This window comes from Terrapene carolina, unplaced genomic scaffold (assembly GCF_002925995.2).
Source record: "Terrapene carolina triunguis isolate 2854851 unplaced genomic scaffold, T_m_triunguis-2.0 Scaffold95, whole genome shotgun sequence".
Classification (NCBI taxonomy): Eukaryota; Metazoa; Chordata; order Testudines; family Emydidae; genus Terrapene; species Terrapene triunguis.
The window spans coordinates 36,216,297-36,238,726 of record NW_020664446.1 but is presented as its reverse complement, the minus strand read 5'-3'; the positions used below and the strand labels follow the sequence as shown (position 1 = coordinate 36,238,726).

Sequence of the window (22,430 nt, the reverse complement as noted above, 5' to 3'; positions counted from 1 at the left end):
CTTTGTCATTGTCTGTGCCTCCTTAATTTGCCCCCTCCCCCCTCACATTATAATACAGTCTTTAACTACATCATTACATAGTATTTTTTCACACAGGATCCCTCCTTCTTCCAGAGTCCTCATTTGAGTTTTCCAGAATCAATTCAGCTTACCTCTACACACATTATATTTTTGAAAGAAAGGGTAAATGTATTTTGTATGGTTTTATAATCGTACACTTAAAAAAAAGAAAATATGTGAAACGTAGGTCAGAAACAAAGTAAATTAACCACATAAAACTGTATAATATAAAGCATTAGTGATCTCAATGTTAGCAAGTACTACTATGTTACAGTATCATGAAGTATATATCTTGGTAAATATATGTTTCATCTTAGAACAAAAGAAAACAAAAGTAGAGTAGAGAGGATAATTTGTTAATAAAAATATCTAATTCATCTGAGACAATGTTCAGTATTTATTGCAGTAATTTTTACTGTTTAGGACACTTCTGTATCATATAGTGCATTTAATCAAAAGGCTCTTTAAAGAACAGAGATATAATATAATTATGGTTGAAAATACCTTGTAATTAAATTTAATCATAAAATTACTGAAATAGTCATGATTACTTCTGAAAGCAAACTGAAAAAAATCAAAAATAACAATGATATAAAATTCATTTATTTTTGGAAAAGGCCAAATCCGAGAGTCCCTTCTCACCCAAAACTTTATGAGGAGGAGAGAAATGGTGATTCCACCATGTATTTATTCAGCACCTCAGTACACTCTTTCACCAGCTCCTGGTATGTGACATACAGTGTCAGGGATCAGGATTGGAATGGAAATGATTCAGTAGCACTAAAGTCTATGGGAAAGGTTGTTGTCTGGGAAAAACATGTGATGAAGTATTTAGTGATTAAGTTGCTACCTGTAATCACACACTGACCTCAAGTGGTAATTTTTCCAGAAAAAGAACTGCAGTGTTTGGCCTTTTAAAACTTATTTCATCAACATAAAACTGACTTCATTCTTTATTGCCATAATATACTTAGTTATTGGGGAATTATGCATTACTAAAGTAAGGCAGATTTATGATGCTTTGAGATGGCTCCAGGAACTGAATAAAATTTGTAAGATTAAATTCAGGTTTGAAGGAGAAGACATCACTTTATGACTCCTTTATGTTAGTCAACTGACCCATTTCCCATAGAAGCCTATACAACAAAACTTTGTTTCACTTGCTTTTGCATCTGTTCGACAGAGGAACAAAAATGCACTTTAAATTGAATGATTTCCTAAACAGCATATAAACTAGATTTTTTTCTACTGGGAAGTTATAATTCATTTCTCTGACATGTATTTTCTTTAATGAGGTAGTTTTGAATGACTCTCATAAATGTTCAGTCTTTTAAAATGCAAACTGTGTTTTGGTGCAGTTCTGATGTGGTCCTCTTTGCAAATGATGATGCAAACTAATAACTTACAATTAGAAGAAATGAACAGTAATGAGACTACTATCTCCAGTGTTCCTCCTTTTTTTCTGTATGATATGGCGTATAGGTGGTTTAACAACACATTAGAAGAGAGGAGAAGAGGAGACAATCAATACACTGCACTCACCAAAAGCCATAAGTGAGGACAGGAGTTTTAATGTATTTTTCAAAAAGTAAACATGTGCCATACCTTTTTAAAAATTCCATATACTCAGTATGCTTGATGAGGCCTGTCCTCATCATTATAGTTTGAAAACATTGCCGATCAATAGCCCAAAGTTTCACATTTACGAGAGCTGGAAAAAACAAGACAAGGGGAAAATTTAATTAGCAAATCTCAAATGTGAAAAACCTTTTGTGAACTGCAGAGGAAATTAATTATTCATGAGAACATGGAAATTACTAGCTTTTACAAACTTAAACTATTAACATAAAAATAATTTACTGGGCAATGGACTGAACATGCATGATTCAAAAATAGATCTAATTTTACTCAAAGATCTCATCATGGTATGTGGGTTTTTGGGAAAATGCCTTAGGAAGAACTGTGCTATCGGAAAGTGTTGGAGTAAATGCACATAGGAAGTTTTTACAGTGTATGGTGAATGAAAGGAACAAAAAGGACTCTATTCATCACTACAATAAGTTATGTCATATACACAATTACTGATACCACATGATTTGAGAATTGTTTTAGACTTATCCATGATTTAGAGGGAACAAAGTTAAGTAGGATATGATCCTACTGCCATCAAAGTAAATGGTAAAATTTCCACTGGCGTAAAAGGGTTTTTCAAGATCCCTGTCCTACTATATCTTGATGTAAGAACACCTTTAAAGGGGATGGGGAAACCTGCTTTAATGAGGATTTACCCCCAAAATTTTGGTTTCAGTGTCCATGACAAATTCCAGTATTTCTCAGTCATGGATTATTAAAACACATCATATACTTTATAGCAGAAGTCCCCAACTGGGAAAGAGGAACACTTGTGGTCCACAAAGCACTTTCATTCATCCACAGAGAGCTAGCTGGTCTCATGGTGCTGACTCTCTTTCCTATTCTCATCTGTCAAATTGCATTATGAGACAGCTAAAACTGAATTAAATATTTTTCTTCAGAGGCAAATGCTGTAGTTGCCACAGGGATGTCTCACAATCATAAATGAGAGGGAAGAAGGTCTACACAACTTCAAATAGGAGCTGAGGTGGCTGTACAGTGAGACAACCTCTGTATTAAGAAGCAACTATCGTATGATATTGTTAAAATCCCTCATGTAGACAGATTAAATGACCGTTTGTAGAAATTATTTGTGAAAGATTAACAGTGACTTCAGAAAACGTTCACTACAATGAAAAGTATTACTGCTGTTGCATGTTCAGACAATTGTACTGTCTTATGAAATAGGAGTGCTCAATGTGAGAGAGGAAAAGAAGTTGTCATATTAAAGTTGTATTCTCACTTGAAGTGAAAGCACAGATGCAGGCTCCAAAATGGTCCTGTGAGAGTATCAACTCTGACTTGGTTTAGACAATATATTCAAATTTCATTTTACATACATTAACTTAGAAACTTGGCTATACAAAAATTTCTAATGGTGCTGCACTTAAATAAGAATACGTAGGGAAGCAGATTTCCTTTTTAAAGAGAACCACTTCTACTTTTGCTTTTGGGAAGTAACTCAAGCAAACTTCATATCCAGTAGAGATAGACTACGGGAAATGGAATTAGGCATAAAGAATTCACAAATATTCTTGTGAATAAAAGCCATCAAATCACTTAGCTGATATTCACATCTCCTTTAATTCATAAACATTCATATTTGTAAGTTTTATCAACTATAACATTTGCAGAAAGCAAAAGCATCACAAATACCAGCTCAAATATTTATGAGAAAATACATACCTGCAGTGCTGTAGTGGCCATGTTGAATTTTTTTATTATTTTCACATTAGATTAGATTAGTATATAGGACAAAATTAGAAAATCCAACACACAAAATGAGATTAAACTAGCTAGAGTCATAAAGGGTAATATGAAAACATTCTACAAATATATTAGAAACAAGAGGAAGACCAAAGACAGGGTAGGCCTGTTACTCAATGGGGGGGGGGGGACAATATCAGAAAATGTGGAAACGGCAGAAGTGCTAACAGACTTTTTTGTTTCAGTTTTCACCAAAAAGGTTAGTAATGATTGAACGTCTAACATAGTGAATGCCTGTGAAAATGAGATAGGATCAGAGGCTAAAATAGGGAAAGAATAAGTTAAAAATTACTTTGACAAGTTATATGTCTTCAAGTCACCAATGGCTGATGAAATACATCCTAGAATACTCAAGGAGCTGACTGAGGACATATCTGAACCATTAGTGATTATCTTCGAGAAGTCAGGAAGACAGGAGAGATTTCAGAGGACTGGAAAAGGGCAAATATAGTGCCAATCTATAAAAAGGGAAATAAGGACAACCTGGGGAATTACAGGATAGTCATCTTAACTTCAGTACCCGGAAAGATAACACAGCAAATAATTAAGCAATCAATTTGCAAACACTTAGAAGATAATAAGGTGATAAGTAAGAGTCAGCATGGATTTGTCAAGAACAAATCATGTCAAATCAACCTAATAGCTTTCTTTGACAGGGTAACAAGCCTTTGGGAGGGTGGGGGGGGGCCTAAGTGGTGGATATGGTATATATTGACTTTAGTAAGGCTTTTGATACGGTCTTCCATGACCTTCTCATAAACAAACTAGAGAAATACAATCTAGATGGAGCTACTATAAAATGGGTGCATAACTGGTTAGAAAACCATTCACAGAGAGTAATCATCAGTGGTTTCCCAGTCAAGCTGGAAGGGCATATTGAGTGGGGTCCTGCAGGAATCAGTTCTGGCTCTGATTCTGTTCAATATCTTCATCAATGATTTAGATAATGGCATAGAGAGTATAATTATAAAGTTTGCAGAAATACCAAGATGGGAGGGGATGAAAGTGCTTTGGAAGATAGGATTAAAATTCAGAATAATCTGGACAAACTGGAGAAATGGTCTGAAATAAATAGGATGGAATTCAATAAGGACAAATGCAAATTACTCCACTTAGGAAGGAACAATCAGTTGCACACATACAAAATGGGAAAAGATGGCCTAGAAAAGAGTATTGCAGAAAAGGATATGGGGGTCATAGTGGATCACTTGCTAAATATGAGTGAACAATGTAACACTGTTCACAAAAAAACAAGCATCATTCTGGGATGTATTGGCAGAAGTATTGTAAGCAAGACACAAGAAGTTATTCTTCCACTCTACTCCGTGGTGATTAGGACGTAGAGTGGAAGAATAACTTAGGACAAATGGAGTATTATGTCTAGTTCTGGGTGCTAAATTTCAGGAAAGATGTGAACAAATTAGAGAAAGTCCAGAGAAGAGCAACAACAATGATTAAAAGTTTAGAAAGCATGAGCTATGAGGGAAGATTGAAAAAATTGGGTTTGTTTAGCCTGGAGAAGAGAAGACTGAGGGGGGACATGATAATGGTTTTCAAGTACATAAAAGGTTGTTAAAAGGAGGGGAGGTAAATTGTTCTCGTTAACCTCTGAGGATAGGACTAGAAGTAATGGGCTTAAATTGCAGCAAAGACGGTTTAGGATGGATATTTAGGAAAAACTTCCTAACTGTCAGAGTGGTTAAGCACCGGAATAAATTGCCTAGGGAGGTTGTGGAATCTCTGTCATTGACTAACTTGCTCTTAAAAATCTCCAGACATCTGTTAGGGATGGTCTAGATGGTCCATGAGTGCAGGGGACTAGACTAGATCAGGTCCCTTCCAGTCCTACGATTCTATGATTCTAGATTAATTCAACAAGTATGGAGGTGTGCAGGTAATCTGTGATCAGTAAAAGGGGCTCAAGCCTTCATATAAAGGATAGGTCATCTAAACATTATGAGGGAGAAAACATTGAATGTGTCTTCAAAAATCAATTGAATCTCATCTGGCATCACACGCTACGTACCTTCATCATAATTATACAGTTATTGCATGATGTCACTACAGAGCAGAGTTAAGGTTGTTTGGGTGCCTTAATTGTGCACTTCCATATCTTAACATTTTGGATTTCTTTTAAGTTTAAGCTTAACTCTGAATTTCCTTAGTTAATAATGCTTGGATTTTGAGATAATTATAATATCTCTAATATATTTTATGTACTCTCGACCATAATTCCACTTTTATTTATTTTTATCTGGGAGTTCTCAAAATAAGTTCCTATGTACTCCAAATTCCCAATTCTAGTCAAATTTAATTGAGAATGTGATTTGCCTTTCTGCTAGGCATCATTTCTTTTCCTAAACAAAACACATTGCTCTCACTCAAATGGAAAATTGTCAACATCAATAAGAATATAAAGAGACAGTAAAGAATTATAGTGAACTGCATATTGAGAAATTCTGAAGGCAACAGATATTGCCAAAACCATATGAGTCAGAGTCCAAGAATGAAAATAAAATTTTCATGTGAACAAGAAGAGAGTATGCTCACTCATGATTTTGTAAGTGCATAGTTCTGTGGATCTCATCTACAGAGGTGCAGAGCATCCACAATTCCTATGACTTCTGAAAATAAGGCCCTGCATGTTTAGGGTGACCAAATGTCCCTGAAAGCCAGTAATGCTCCAAGATTACACAGTAAAACACTTTAGATACATGCAAAATAAAACAATTAAAGTCTCATGTAGACAAGGAAGCAATTGCTTTATCTGTTAATAGTTATTAACAAATACAATAAAATTCTTGTGTAATTGTCATTTACACAGTCTGAATGAATCCAACCCAAATATAGGTCTTTACATCAGCCTGTATTTTATATGTGTGTACCCTACATCATGTCAATAGTAGTGGCTGACTCATCACATTGTGGTTAAAAGGGAAGAGAAAATGGAAACTGCTGGTAACAAATGAAATTGCTGGGACTTTGGGCTTGTCTATAAGAGCATATAGATTGTAGATAGTTGGGGTTTGAATCAAAGCACACTAATGAACTGTTAGGGTGCATCAGCAAGTTCCACAGGGACAGTTAGTATGCAGCTGACTATTGCATGGTAGAGTCACATCCCAGCTTCATGTGATCTAAATGTTCATATAGACCAGCCCTTAATTCTTGGCAGATATGAGCTAGTGTTACAATTTCCAGTAGAGAGCTGATTTTCAACAATGTACAATTTTTAAAAAATATCATCACTCTTTTTGGATGAGAAGTACATTTGTGCATCATCTGATTATTTAGACCCTGAAATTCCCTTATAAGTTAATAAGCAATGAATATTTAAATCGTCCATCTTTACATTTAATATCTTCAATATTTAAAACTTCAATCAATCTATAGTGATGAGAGCTCTTCAACATACAGATATAATTGAATATACTTCCATTTTTATTTTGTTAGAATGTCTGTTATGTTAGTACTGTGACCATTATTTATTTATTTGTTTATTTATTATGATGTCCTAATCCAGGGGTCGGCAACCTTTCAGAAGTGGTGTGCCGAGTCTTCATTTATTCACTCTAATTTAAGGTTTTGCGTGCCAGTAATACATTTTAATGTTTTTAGAAGGTCTCTTTCTATAAGTCTATAATATAGAACTAAACTATTGTAGTATGTAAAGTAAATAAGGTTTTTAAAATGTTTAAGAAGCTTCATTTAAAGTTAAATTAAAATGCATAGCCCCCCGGACCAGTGGCCAGGACCCGGGCAGTGTGAGTGCCACTGAAAATCAGCTCGCGTGCTGCCTTTGGCACCCGTGCCATAGGTTGCCTACCCCTGTCCTAATCAATAGGAATGACATTTACTTGTTACAATGGTTCATTAAAAAATGTGTTATCTCTATAATGAAACCACTGTAAGCAGCGTTTACAAGGTTTTAGACTCTCCAAATTGTGTTGTGAAAGTAAATGCTTAGACTAGATCTGAAGTCTTTTTGACTTTAAAGACAGACATTCAAGGGCTACATTTGAATATTTAGCTTTTTGTTGTCAAATGTATATGAACAATCTGCTGGGTGATGTTGGACAAGTAACTTCCCCTTTTTGTGCCTTAGTTTCTCCGTCTGTAAAATGGGATATTGATATTGATCTCTTGTGTAAAGTGCTTTCATATCTACTGATGATGAGCACAATATTAAAAAAATCGGTATTACTTATTTATTATAGTTACCAATATATTTCTGTACAAATAGTGCCATACACACCAAGTAAAAAAAAGAAAACTAATATGAAATTGGCATCTACTTTCTAGGTGTTTGAATCTCTCCGCTGAAAGATTCAAGTGATATAACTAATTTTTATGGAGGTTATTTGCCTCCTCCAGGAGAAGGGGAGGGAATGATTTGCATGTTGTTTAGCAAATCAATAGGAAAAGTCTGAAGAATGCCTCCCTGTTCTCCATTCTTTGCTGATGATTTTAGTCACTTTGTTTCATCCTCCATGTTCAGCAGAATCCTGCTGGGTTAAACTCTTTAGAAGCAGGAAAAGCTGTCCTTCTAAAACAGTCACTTTCTTTTGGAAATGAAAAAGCAGAAACTCAAAAATTTAAGTGATCTCATCAGTCTGGCAATTTCAAAATTGTTTGTATTTGGCACATTGTATGGCTGTTATTTATCTTTCATGCTGAGATTTCCACTGCATCTTGAATGTATGGATACTGTATGGTGCTGAATAGCAAAAATAGTGATGGAGTGAATATGGAATTAGTGGATAGACTGTGTTTTCATACGTTTTATGTTGGATTAAGAAGTGACTTCAAATTTTGCATTAAGCTTTCCATATTTTGTATTGTGGAGTTAAAAACATTCACCCACTTCCTGTTCCTTAGAAACAATGAAAATTCTTATAAGTATGTGAAGCTATTTTAAGGTGTAAATCTAATGCTATTTAAAGAAAATTAAAATGTTCTGCTATGATAAAGTAATTTGCTGTCAAACTCTTCAATAATTTGTTTTTGTTTTTAAAGATATGCTCCAGGAATTATTTTGGGGAAGTTATTTTTCTCTTTTTTGTTTTGTTTTGCCGAGCGCATATAGTTAAAATCACATAAGTTAAATGCGTCTATGATGCGACTCCACTGTATAAACACTTCACAATAATCATCCTCAAGTGAAGTAAGATATAAATTTTTACAAGCCTTCTGAAACTATTTAAGTTTAAGCAGATAATAAAGGCCTATGTTAGGTTGAGCTGGGTTAGCTTACGGGTTATTCCATTTACCCTAGCTTTCCATTTCCTACTTTGACATTTTAATCGTTTTTGTTTAGTTCTATGAGATAAATGTTATCTCCAGGTAGTTGAGTTCAAATGTCAGAAATGTATACATATGTGCATCACAAAACCACGATACACTCTGAACGGGAGTATCGAAAGAGCAACGTTGCTCACTTGGAGTAGTGATGGTAACTGCTGTTCAAAAGTAAGCCAAATGTTTGAATATCTGGAGTGTTTACAGGCCATATATGAGATATTATCTAATTTGATAAGTACGCTTTTTCAATAAAAAATGAAAGCCTATCTTTTTCTGTAGGCACAGCACTGATAGATGCACTAAGAGCTGTGCAGAGAGGCATGCACTGTGTCTGCCGCTGTTATGGCTTTGCTCTTGGTAGTGCTAATGGGCTAATTTTCTTAAGGTCTCACTGTATCACCCAATCCATTTATAAAGAGGAAAATAACATCCATTTTTAAAAAGCAATTGTGTTTGTCTAATATCTTACTCGTACAAGAAGCTGCCACTTCCAAAACACTGAGAATAAAAAGGGGGGAAAATGAGAAGGGGAAAAGGTCCTAAGGCCTCAGCAGTAGCTTGGAAAACCCCACAGATGGGCAAAAAAGTGAGTTCCAACATTGGATTCTAATCCCTGTCTCACTTGTGGCAGCATATTACGCTACATCTGAGCACATATTTTTACACATCTATGTTGCAAACTGCTTTAGGGTTTTTTAAGTGATGATAGGAGCATTAGCCTGTGCTATATATTAATGCATCATACTACCTTCTTAGGGTTCAGTTTTGCCCCTTTTTTTAACCAAAAAACCCATGTACTTAAACCAGGTGCTATTCTGCACTCTATAGGAGGCTCACATTACTGTCCTTTGTGTCTTGGCAAATTTGTTTGTGTTAATATGGCTGTGAGCAGGATTTCCATATGTGTATTTTGTGTAACTGAGGTCATTATTTAACTCATATATTCACCCATCTAGGAGTAGTTATTTTCAGGGTCAGTTTAGTTATATTTACTAAGTACATAGGGCAGAGCCTCAGCTGGTGTAAGTTGTCATAACTCCATTGAAGTGAGAATTTATACATTTAGAGTCTGCCCTCTGTCTGCTGGCAATGTTGAGGAGAAGCAGGAATCAGCCATGCTGGGATACAGAGAGGTAAGCAACGGGGTGGGGTTGGGGAGGATATGGGGGAAAGCTGGGTAGAATGAACTAGAGGATGGGGAGGGGCAGGAGCAGGAGCGGGGAGGGATAGAAATAGAGAGGGAGAGGGACATAGTAGTGGTTGGAGATGTTGGAGAGAAGGCCATTGGAGGCCAGAGGCCAGTGGAAAGGGGGAGCGGAAGTTGGGAGGACAGGAGCTGAGGTTAGACAAGAGCAGAGGGTGAGAGGTGCAGGTCACGGAGGATGGGAGCAGATGGGGAGGGTGCCAGGAGTCAGGGCAGAGTGATTCAATATGAGCAGTGGGAGAGGGAGGGCGGGAGGCAGGAGCTGGGGGTCGGTGGTGTAGGGAATAGGAATTAGGAGACAGCATGTAAGTCCATGAGCACAAGCTACTTTTTCCACTTCAGTAAAAAATAGTAGGACGGCCTGATTTGGCCTTTCTCAATAAAATCTCCAATTAACTTCAACGGGCATTTCTCCTACATAAGAACAGCAGAATCAAGACCTGTAACAACATGGTTAATATTATCTTAGAAACAATGGGTGGAATACAAACTCCATTGATGTCAATAGCAAAACTCCCACTGACTTCAGTGGAGCCAGAGCATCACTCAATAAATTTGGAATGTCCTGACTTTTGTATGCTTGATCTCACAAACTTAATATTGTGATTATAATTTTTTTTCCATAAAATGTCCTAGTTTTTAAATGTAAGTAAATAAGAGCTAAGATAAAAATAAAAGAAAAACAACACTGAAGAAAATCACGTTTTTTTTTAAACTTAGAATGTCTCAACTGAAGGAGTCTTTTATAATTGTTTACTTAATTGATGCATTATCATATTTAAGTCTCCTTAATAAGTGTTTCAATTAAAGTATTTTTATCATACCTGTCTTTAACACAGGTGGCCTTATGTGACTGGGTAGTCTGCCCCTTAAGGGTAGTAGTGGCTAGTGGACAGTTACATTAATTTCTTAAGAAAGGTTTCTTCATAACTATTTATGCTGGAATCACCATGCTTGCTAATAGTGCTGACACCACATTTAATTTAGATGGGATGGGAACAGATCAGACAGAACATGTGATAACAAACACTGTTTTAGATATTGTGTTATCTCTGAGATAAAATGCGGAGGTCAGAAGAGGTCCCAAGGTCTTGGATGCACAGCTATATGAGCAAACTAAGAATGGATTAATCTGATCTGACTGCCAACATGATAAATTGATAAAAATAAATATTAATAAAAAACTAAAATAAAACATTTTATATAAGCAGGTTTAACACAAAACAGCTTTCTACTGGAACTTCTTTGGTCAAAGAGAAAGGATATGACTGAAGGAAATGTATTAAATAAAAGATTTGTTACATAACAGGAAGAATACACAGAAGGCACAAAATCCTCTTCATAAGGTTTTAGCAAACCCAGTCAAAGTATTTTTTTTTTGGTACAGTATAAAATGTACAATTCTGTATAAGCATTTTTTGTCTGATTACCTAACATTAACTCTAGCCCACATCTGCCTATATCCTTTTTCCACCACCCTTTTCCTAGGATAAAATTATTTATAGTTTAAAAAAAAAATCAATTTCAGTTCTGTGGTCTTATCATTACCTAGAGAGACATCATACAGCTCAGGAAAGATAGAGAGGTCTGTAATGAAGTATTGGAGAAATGACTCAGGGTCCAAATTAAGATCAGAATTTCAATTTATCTTTAATAATAAATTAGTAAATAAATATCATATTGCAATTGGTATTTAATTATAATTACAGTAATGTAATTCATTATTAGACTTTATTTTATTCCCTTGGGGACAGCAAATCGCACTGAAAAATTGGGACAGCTCCTTCTCCCATTGAAATCAATAGGTCTGAGTGTACCATTAAGAAAAAAACCTCAAAAACAAAACCCAAAGATACAATCCATCTTCACTCTTCCTCTACTTATTCTTTAAAGGAAAAATCCTGGCCTCAGTTATACCTATGGAACCCCGTTGACTTTGGTTGCACAGATATAACTGAAGGAAGAATTTGGCCCTGTATCTACAACATATTCTCTGGTGCTATAGGGATATTTGTGACACAGAAGCCCATTGGTGCCAACTGGCAAAGGGCTCAATACTCTGTTTCAGCAACTTCTAGCAGGCCTGGCAAAGTCACTATACCCAGCACACTGCTTTCAAATTTATCTGTAAAGAATATCAGGTAAAGTATCTAATAAAAGCTTATGTCACATTAATCTCAATCATTGGATGGATATTTACGGAGCTGTGTATAGGTAGTGGAAATGTATTTTAGAGTCTGTGTCCCAGGCAGGATGACCAGACAAGGGGTTTGCCTAGGTTCATATGTAGTTTAAGCACTGTAAGTGAACACAGTGGAAATCTGATTTGCAAATGGAGTGAAAACTAGTATGAGCAGGCAACTTGGAGCCACCACAGAGGTCATCCTGACTCTGGGGACAAAACAAAGAGTTTTGGGGAATTATAAGGAGAAACACAATGACATTTTGTTACCAATCAGTGAATGAGGAAAAAGGACAGTGCTTTTTGCATTCATGAAAGGTGAATCCCAGCAACATTGGTTGGTGACACTGGGAGATTGGTTTAGGTGAGAAACCATTTTAGACAAGGATTTTAGCCTGTTAAAGTGAAGTTTAGACTCTAAAAGCATGTTATATTTTTGTTTATATGTAACCATTTCTGTTTTCATTATCTTTACTCAATATCTCTTTTATCTTTACTTTGATGATAAACTTCTGATCGCTGTGATGTTATACTGTTCCCTTGGGGACAGCAAACCTGGTGATTTATGTGAGCATCCATTGGCAGGGGCTGGATGCTACAGGGAGATGATTTCAGAGGGAAACTGTTAACTGTTGTTAAACTGCAAGTCAAGGTAAGGGCTGGCAGAGCCCTGAGGAGATTGTGGTATCATAGAGCTGTCAAGTATCAGGAGGTAGCCGTGTTAGTCTGTATCCACAAAAACAACAGGAGTCCGGTGGCACCTTAAAGACTAACAGATTTATTTGGGCATAAGCTTTCGTGGGTAAAAAAGCTCACTTCTTTTTTGTTTTTATGGAGCTGACACTCCGTCAAGCAGAAGCAAATCTTCCTCTCTCAGTCCTTGTAGTGGGGCGGCTGCCCCACTCCCTGAGAGTATGGGCTGCAGCAGGCCAGTGGGCCTGCGCAGACGCACAGCCAATGGGAGAAGGGCTTATTGGGAGCCAATCAGGGACCAGATTGGAGGCAGCCAATCAGGGCCAGGCTCAGCCCTATAAAAAGGCTGCTCAGGGCGAGAGCAGGCAGTCTGTCTCAGGCCTTTGAGAGGGGAAGGTCTGTCTCCAGAGGTGGGAGACTAGCACCGCGGACAGCGCAGTGCTGGCCAGGCTCGGGGAGCAAAAAGGGAGCTCTAGCCTGAGGCCTGCCAGGCTGCAGGCCCTGAAGGGAAGGGCCTAGCGGGTGCACGGGGCCGTAGGGGAAGCGGCCCAGAGAAGTAGATAGATGGAGGGAAGCGGTCCAGCTAGTGAATCACAACTTTCTGTGCCACCAAGATGTTCAGAGCTGACCAGACTTGATTCCTTGTTGCTTCTGAGAACTCTTGATATCAGAACAAAAGGTGGAATACCTGCAGAGAGGATTAAGTCAAGTGCAATTGACTGATGGAAACACTGTAGCCCCAGTGAAGTCAAGGCAAAATTCCCGTTGACTTCAGCAAGGCTGGATTTCATCTGCAGTGTGCAGATCAGTATTTAAAAGATAATTTATGAGGACAATTTTGGATCAGTTAACTTCTATACTGTCAATATTAGGTATAGTTTTTTGCTACATATTACATAGTATCATAGAATTTGCATTACCAGATCAAATCATTGATCCATGTAACTAGCATCCTACCACCACCAATAGTCAGTACCAAATGCTTCAAAGAACGGTTCAAGAAATTTCATAATGGGTGGTTATGGAATAATCTGGCCAGAGGAAAATATCTGTCTTTAAATTGATTCTTTTTATATGCCATCAGCATGTCACCTCATGCATCTCCTCTGTAAAATATATAGCGTTAATCTTTTTTATTTACCTTACATTAAAAGTCTTTCCATGTTTTTAATTAAACTTTCTTTAAACTGAAAAATATTTAAGAAATTGTACTTAATATAGTACTGTATGTGTTTGTAAAAGATAAACTGAAATAATGACAGTGTAATTAACTAATTAGTAAAGGATCTGCAAAACCTCTGTATACTACATTTTAACTAGTCAAAGTGGTTTAAAACCACAATGAGTATCATAAATATGCAATTTTAAGCTTACGGGAAACTGGTACGGATGGTACCAGAGATACATTAGTAAATGAGAACTCTGCCTCCAGCTTTCTCTAACAACAAACATTTTGTAATTCTACTGTGAATATATGCTGTGTGCATAGCTGTTTTTTCAAACTTCAGGCTGCACAAATCATCTGTGCTAGCGCTGCTGAAAGAGTAGATTTTTTCCACACTTCATATTTGAAAATTATGCAAATCTTGTACTTCAGGAAATGATCTCTGGAGACAGTAGAATAGGTTAGCTAGTAAAACAGTAAAAAAGACAAGCCTAGTACAATAGATGAACATGGTCTTTAGTCTCTTTGTTTCATAACCTAATGAGTCACTGCTGCCAAGGACTGAGAAAAATAAAAGTGGGTTGAATATATATTTGGTCCCATTAATTTTCACAGTATTTGGGGTATTACTCATTTAAAGTATAGGAAATACCCCAATGCTGTGGTATTTTTCAGTATGGTAAACAGCAAGGTTGAATTCCTGGCCCCATTGATGTAAACCACTGACTTCAATGGGCCAAGATTTCACCCAAAAACTTTAAAAGCACTCAGTATAGCTGAATAATTTTGAAAATTCTTTAAGTGGTGATGCTTTTGAGTGGGGATGGATATAATGTTAAACTGTTTCTTTTTTCTCTCCTCTCTGCTTCCCAGAAAGTCAAAAACATAGCTGCTGGAATTGGGAGTGCTGGGGGTGCTGCTGCACCCCCTGGCTTGAAGTGTTTTCCTTCATACAGGGTTTACAGTTTTGTTCAATGGCTCTCAGCACCCCCAGTATACACATTGTTCCAGCACCCTTGCTCAAAAGAGTCTGGATCAACCAAGACAGTGCAAGTCATTTTACAAAAAAGAAAAATTATTTTAAAATGCAAACAAAAGATGACTCAGTATCAGATGTGGCTTTTTAAATAAATAGCAAAACAGTAAATGATGGCATAGAACTTGGGATTAATTTTCAAGAGATCGTTGCATAGACTCAGAACTAGTTTGTTTCATAGTAGAGCGAAATTAAATTTTTAAAACATTGCAGAAAAGTATAGCTCTTTCTCTTAAAGTAACTGTTACCCTTGAAACACGTAATAGTGTTGAATATTAAAAAGAATAACTAGAAAGTATGTGGGAGCACACTTTTGGAAGAAAGACCATTTTACTCTGTATTGGATCTAAGATAGGAGGAATCAGTCTACTAACCAGATCATGGCTGCTATTCTACTAACACATTTTACACAGAAGCCTTTCCTCTAAGGCTGTTAAAGTAATTTATAAACATTAATTATGCCTCACAATAAAAGTATTATACCCATTTCATAGAAGGGGAAATAAGCACAGAAATTTTAAGTGTTGTGCCTATCACCATATGGGACACTATGAACAGAACTCAAGTTTCCTTCCTCTTAGTTCCCTGCTCCATCAACTAGACATGCTTCCTCTCTCATGTCAACAAGATGTTCCACCTAATTTAGTATATGCTGTTTTGTAACTCCCATATCATACAAAATAGCACGGCTACTTAGAAATGTGTTTGGTGGCAATTAGCCCTTCCCTTTCTTCCTCAGAATAATCACCAGAATTGAATATAGTCCTGCAGAATGGGTATGAAATAGCTTTTATAGTTAGTAATTAGGGGTTATTCTGGCTGTCCTTATGCTAATCCTATTTCAGCATACTTAAGCATATGTATAGACTCTCTAACTTCAGTGGAACTTCTTGTGTGCTTAAAGTTAAGCATATGCTGAAGAACTGTGATGAACTGGGATCTTTGTGAAGTTCTGAATATCCTCAATACTAAGTCGAGAGTGCTGGGCAGCTCAGAAGATCCCTCCCTCAATCCTTACTCAGACAAATCTCTCATGATTTCAATGACAGCTTTATGTCTCAGGCAGGACTGAATAGAGAATTCATCTCAGAATAAGTACTGAGATGCTTTGCTCTGGGATCTGGTTAGTGAAGGAGAACCAAGAACACACACGACTAGGAAATACATTTTCCATTTATAATCACCAAAAAATGGCTATAAAAAGATCTGGAACATAAAAATAATTACTCACAGTTTAACAAAATAGGAAAAGGGAAAATTAATTATATTAACATTCATCAAAACATCATTTTACTGCCCTTTTCTGTTCCAAAGGCACTATTTCTGGGATATTCGTCATTGGTTGGGCACTTATTACAATGAATGGCTAATAGAGCCCACTTCCTAAAAAGCTTATTGAAGCAGCTAGACCAGCATGAAGCCATGCAGAAATCCATTTACACAGTTAGACACTTTCTCTTACAATTCTGCACTGCTGGATACTTTAATTCATGAATAATAACAACAACAACAAAAGCCCAAAACAAAGGTCTGGTATGACTTCAATACGTATGAGAAACTGACAACTGGCACATTCTAACAAGACAATCTCTATTATTACAACAGCTCTTAAAAAAACCTCCATTCTAATTAGAGCTGCAAAGGTGTATGAAACCAGAAAAGAAAGAAAAAATCATTTATTATAAATGCTAACAATCAGCAAAACATCATTTCAGTACCTCTCTCAGTTATGGTATTCATGAAAACACTTGACTTTACCAGTATGCAGAATTTGCTACAGAAACTAAAGAGTTCCCCAGAGTTCCCTTCATATTTCCAGTACTTTCCCCTCTAAAATTGTTGATCTTGATGTTACAACATTGTTAAGATCTGCTAGTGTAGTAGATGTAAAGTGATTAGCTTCATAGCCTTCTAGAAATTTGATAATGGCACCGGTCTGAGAAATCACTCTAACTGCAAAATTTAAGAAAGGCCTGAGTCCTATAGACTTGTTTTCTTATGCTATGGAATACTAGAGATTTAAAAAATTATATTTTTCTTATTAAATACTGTCTACTCTGAAGATCGAGTGTACACTAGGACATGCTTACATATTACGATAATCTTTATATACAAATACAAATATATCAGAGAAAACATTAACTTGATTGTCCACTTCATGGAGGAAGTTTTTCTAGCACTTCAACAAAATTAAATCAATTTGATGTTAAAGGTAAAGAAATCTTTTTCTGCAAAGGAAAATGACAAGCACATAAATTAAGGATGAAGTCTTGGCCTGGATCTTAAATGTTGAAGGATTCTATGTTATTAGGCAATTTGATGGGATAACTCTCTCAAGCTTATTCGTAATTTCTGTGTAGTTTAAAAACAACCATGATATTAAAAATATAGGCAATGTTTGACATTCTAACAAGAGATAATTTTTGATCATGCTGCACCCTTAAGGTGTTTCCCAAGCCATGGAACAGCTGAAGTGGGACTTTGAGAAAAATAACGAAGGTCATTACAGACCTCTATTAGGACAAAACAGCTAAGATGGAAAGGATCCCTGCTGACACTTAGGGTACTTATTCACTGGGGGCGGGGGGAAAGGAGGGATGTTCTTGAGTTAGCTATGCTGTGTTAGCTAACTCAGGTTCAAATAGCAGTAAAGCCAGGATAACTTGGCTTTTAATTTGGGTTAGCAACTCGAGTTAAAGTTTACAAGGTATTCTGGGGTTGACCTCAAAGCTGCTAACCTGAATGTCTTCGCTGCTGTTTTAGCTACCGTTAGCTAACCCAAGGGAAGAACTGTATTAATTTATTGCTGTGAAGACATATTTTTACAGGCTCTGGGCAATCTGCTGAGCATAAACGAGTGAAATCTTGCCATGCTCTTTGAACCTGGCTTTGCTATCATTCCTATAATCAATAAATACCCTATAATATGGGTAGAGCCCCATGTTTTTCACAAATACAACATAAAATTAAAAGAATGTATAAACAGAAAGAAAATTTAAAAATTGGTATATAACAAACACAGGAGGAACATTAAAAATAATTGGGGTTTCATGCAAAAATATTTAAAATAAATGCTTGCAATGATTGTTGTCTAGGCTCCATTGTTACCTTAGACACAGTCTGGAAGGAAGCGGAAGCGTATGTAGGCAGGTTTTCCCCCGCACAAATGTATTTATAGTGTGAATAATTCAACACCTTCTGAAAACTCTCGAGATTTTGCCATTAGAGAAATATGGTTTTAAAATGCCCAGACAATCTATTAAATGTAGCAGCAAGGAATTTGAGTATGTTTTTGGCAGTGACATCCTTTAGTCCAAGAGTACTTGAATTGTCATGTATACGGGGAGTCAATGTTACATTATTATTTTTTCTGAAACCATTCAATTAAATTAATATGAAAGAATTGGAAATTCCATATTACTCAATACCATTAATTTGTGGCTTATGTACCCTGTGGCTAGTGTGAACAGCAAACATTTTGTTTTAAGTATACTTTGATTGTAAGCGACAGCTACTTCTTATTCAGCCAATCGCTCAGACAAAAAAGTTTGTTTATATTTGCAGGAAATAATACTGCCTGCTTCTTATTTACAATGTCACCTGAAAGTGAGAACAGGCGTTCTCATGGCACTGTTATAGCCAGCATCACAGGATAGTTACATGCCAGATGCAGTAAAGATTCATATGTTCCTTCATGCTTCAACCCCAGGGGACATGCGTCCATGCTGATGAGGGGTTCTGCTCGATAACCATCCAAATCAGTGCAGACCGACACATTTTCATATCCATTATCTCAGTTAGATGCCACCACCAGAAAAGGAGAGGGGGTTGGGGACTCCTCTGATTGATATGGCAGGGAGCCAACTCCCTCACCCCCCCCCCCCCCCGTTCTCATAGCCCTCCTTAACCCTCTTATGAGGGTGGTGGATGGTAAGGTCCAAGGCTGGGGGATCTGGATGGAAACAAAGGGGGGCCGGTGGAAGCCCCGGAGAATTGATTTGAATAAGCATGGATTTGCCTGCACTGTACACTTTATCTGCCGGGTAGTCCCAGACATCTATATAATAAAGTTGTGGTGACTCTAATGCTTTCAAAGAAAGTAGATTACACTGTGGTGTATTGAAAACAGTGTAAAAATTACAAACTAACACTAAGGGCTTGGCTACACTTGCGAGTTAGTGTGCAATAAAGGAGCCCCATGTGCACTAGCTCACTCCCCGTCCACACTGGCAAGGCACGTAGAGCGCTCTGACTCCGCAGCGCTCCTGGTACTCCACCTCGGCGAGAGGAATAACATTTTCTGCGCCTTGGCTAAAACGCACATCCCATAATCCCCTTAAGTCAAGTGGCCACTCTTGTCATTGTTTTGAACTCCTGTAGGAATGCGGAAATGCCCTTTCAAAGCTCCGTTTCTGACAGCCGGCATGCAAGCCATTACTGTGGAATGCTGTGTGAGAGAGAGAGAGGCAGGGGGAGGGGGGATCTGCTGCTGTCTGAACTTAGAAGACAACATGCTGACATGCTCTCAGCCCCCCCCAAACCCACTCTCTCTCCCCCCACGTACACACAACACACTCCCTGTCACACTCCACCCCACCCCCTCCATTTAAAAAGCACGTTGCAGCCACTTGCATGCTGGGATAGCTACCACAATGCACTGCTCTCTGTGGCCGTTGCAAGAGCTGCTAATGTGGCCATGCCAGTGCACTGGCAGCTGTCAGTGTGGACAGACTACAGCGCTTTCCCTATTGCGCTCTACGAAGGCTGGTTTAACTCAAAGCACTCTACATCTGCAAGTGTAGACATGCCCTAAATTCAAAGATGTTTCCTGGTCCTACTTGCAGGGAGCTCTTAGGAAAGCATGCAATCTGGTTCCTCTACAGTTAGTCTGCAAAGAGCCAGCCTAGTGCAAGGTGAGTTGAATTGTGCCTCTCTGCCTTAGGGAGCAGGCTGCTTTCTCCCTTCCTGTTTTTGGTACTTTGTGTTAGAATCCTGGATTCTAAGAAATACAGAGGTACTACCTTGCAACCTTTCAGAAAGATAAAAACATAAAATACTTGAACTTCTCTGTGTGTATGCTGTCAACATAGCATACACTGAGAGAAACTTGTTTGTTTGTTTTTTGTCTGTAACTTGTTTTCTGTTTCAAACACTGATTAATAAACAGAATATTTAAAATGGTGACTCCCATCTCTTCACACTCATATACACATATTCTCAATCTCATATCTCAATCTCATATGCATACTAGCTGTGTAAGCATAATGGAGGAAAAAGTAGTGTTAGTTTTAAACCAGCTGGGCAAATACAAAGCAGCCAACACTGTGACAAACTAACCTGTCAATAAATAGAGGGGGAAAGTTTCAGCTACCTTTTTAAAAACATATTTCACATCACACACACACTTCATATCACATAGTTCTGTTTAGCTTTTTAAAAATTAATAATGAACAGATGCTGGTATTTGCAGCATGTGCTGAACCTAATGCTTATTAAAATGTGAAACATAAAAGGAACATCACTCAGCATACCTCTTCAGGAAAAGCACAGTGAGAGGTGGAACTTCTGGTGAGTACAATAATAGACAGTAGCCCTACAGAGTGGAACAGCTGGAGAGAGTACACTACAAAATCTGTCCATTAAAAAAGTCTAAACTAAAACATTATACATTTTTTGTTTCCAGATAGTGACAGCTGCTGTGAGATATACTTTCCATTAGTACCCATGTTCATAACTTTCATTTATTTTAACTGTTTTTGTTATTCTTTTCTTTATTTTTCTAATACATGATTTGACAGCATTAACAAGAACTACATTCAGAGGTCTATACTAAAATATACTCAGTAAAATAAATTATTGTTTTGGGGGTACAAATATTAAATAGATAATTACTTCAGTGACGACTACATAATTCTATCCAAAAGTAGTTAAAGTGGAACAACTCTTTCATTGTTTTAAGAAACCATTTCAATACAACAACTGAGATTGTACTGTATTACTGTTTAAACATCTGCTTATTTATTAATGGGAAGATTGCCTGATGCTACTATACAGCGGAGTACATGGGAGTGAGTTTCTTTCTTATTCCTTTAAATGACCTATTTGATGAGTGGGTCCCAGCATGGATGGAAGAGTATTATCCACAAGAGTATTATTCCTCTTCCCAAGCAGGGACAGGGTTAAGGGTAAGGAAAATGGACAGGACCTTGACTCCACCTCCCCCAACAAAACATCAGTCAGTGAAACTGAGGAAGTGAGGAGGAAGTGATCTACTACTGATAAAGACCAGTAGCTGATTAATTCCCCATTGGAGCAATGGAGGCAGTGAGGGAGAACAATGTGATCTAGTCATTATTCCCTCCTTGGTCTATGCCTGAGGAAGCACAGCTACTTGCTGTCCCTTACATAATGGAGATATTAAATTTATAAAATCCAGCCATATGACATAGGAGTTTCTGTATTTCCACTGCATTTAATAAACAAGTACACCAAAGGAAGGGCAGTATGGTGGATCATCATGGAAAGCTAGCTTCTTGTGACTCATACATTATGACAGACTAGAGCTGCATGAAGCAGATTTAGAAAGCTAGGGCTAAAATATACATCTAGTATAGGTGGGTACAACAGTACTTAAGCCAAAGAGTTATACTCCCTAAACCAGGCTGAATTTGACCCCCTGACTAATATTAAGATTTTTCTCTCTTCATCACAGGTCAAATTCCAAGCAAGGACTGTTGCTGAAATAGCTGTGTTTAGGGTAGAAATATGTCTCTTTCAAGCTATACAAGCAGACACATGTTCCAGAGGCATCTGATAAATGATAACGGCAGGGGATAAGAATGATTTAGCAATTATTCCCGTGTGAAACTGAACCACCAGAAAAGCTGTAAACAGTGTTGATCTGTGAGTTTCTCTCATTCTGAACTGTTTTCTTAGCCAAGAATTCCCATAGCAGTGCCGCTGACTTGAAGGTATAAGTTGTCCCCAAATCTGAAATGGTTGTGGGTGAGCCAGTAGGAGAACACTTCAGTCTTCCTGGACATTCTATAACAGATTTATATATAGCCATACTTGAACAAAAAAACTTCAGAGAGCGACTTCAAAGAGAAACTGCAGAACTAAAATTCATTTGCAAATTTAACACCATTAATCTGGGCTTGAATAGGGACTGGGAGTGGCTGGCTCATTACAAAAGCAGCTTTGCCTCTCCTGGAATTGACACCTCCTCATCTATTATTGGGAGTGGACTACATCCACCCTGATCGAACTGGCCCTGTCAGCACTGGTTCTCCACTTGTGAGGTAACTCCCTTTTCTCCATATGTCAGTATAATAATGCCTGCATCTGTAATTCTCACTCCATGCATTTGAAGAAGTGGGTTTTTTATCCA

General features: G+C 37.4%; 1 protein-coding gene across 2 annotated transcripts in view; it reads right to left on the bottom strand.

Annotated features, from left to right (window-relative positions):
• PRKG1 (protein kinase cGMP-dependent 1) overlaps positions 1 to 22,430 on the bottom strand; it is an 893,233-nt gene that overhangs the window by 308,489 nt on the left and 562,314 nt on the right. For both annotated transcript variants that reach the window (XM_026650906.2, XM_026650905.2), the window contains exon 4: positions 1,666 to 1,771. In XM_026650906.2, the coding sequence (XP_026506691.1) occupies positions 1,666 to 1,771 (106 nt within the window). The remainder of the gene's footprint in view (positions 1 to 1,665; positions 1,772 to 22,430) is intronic.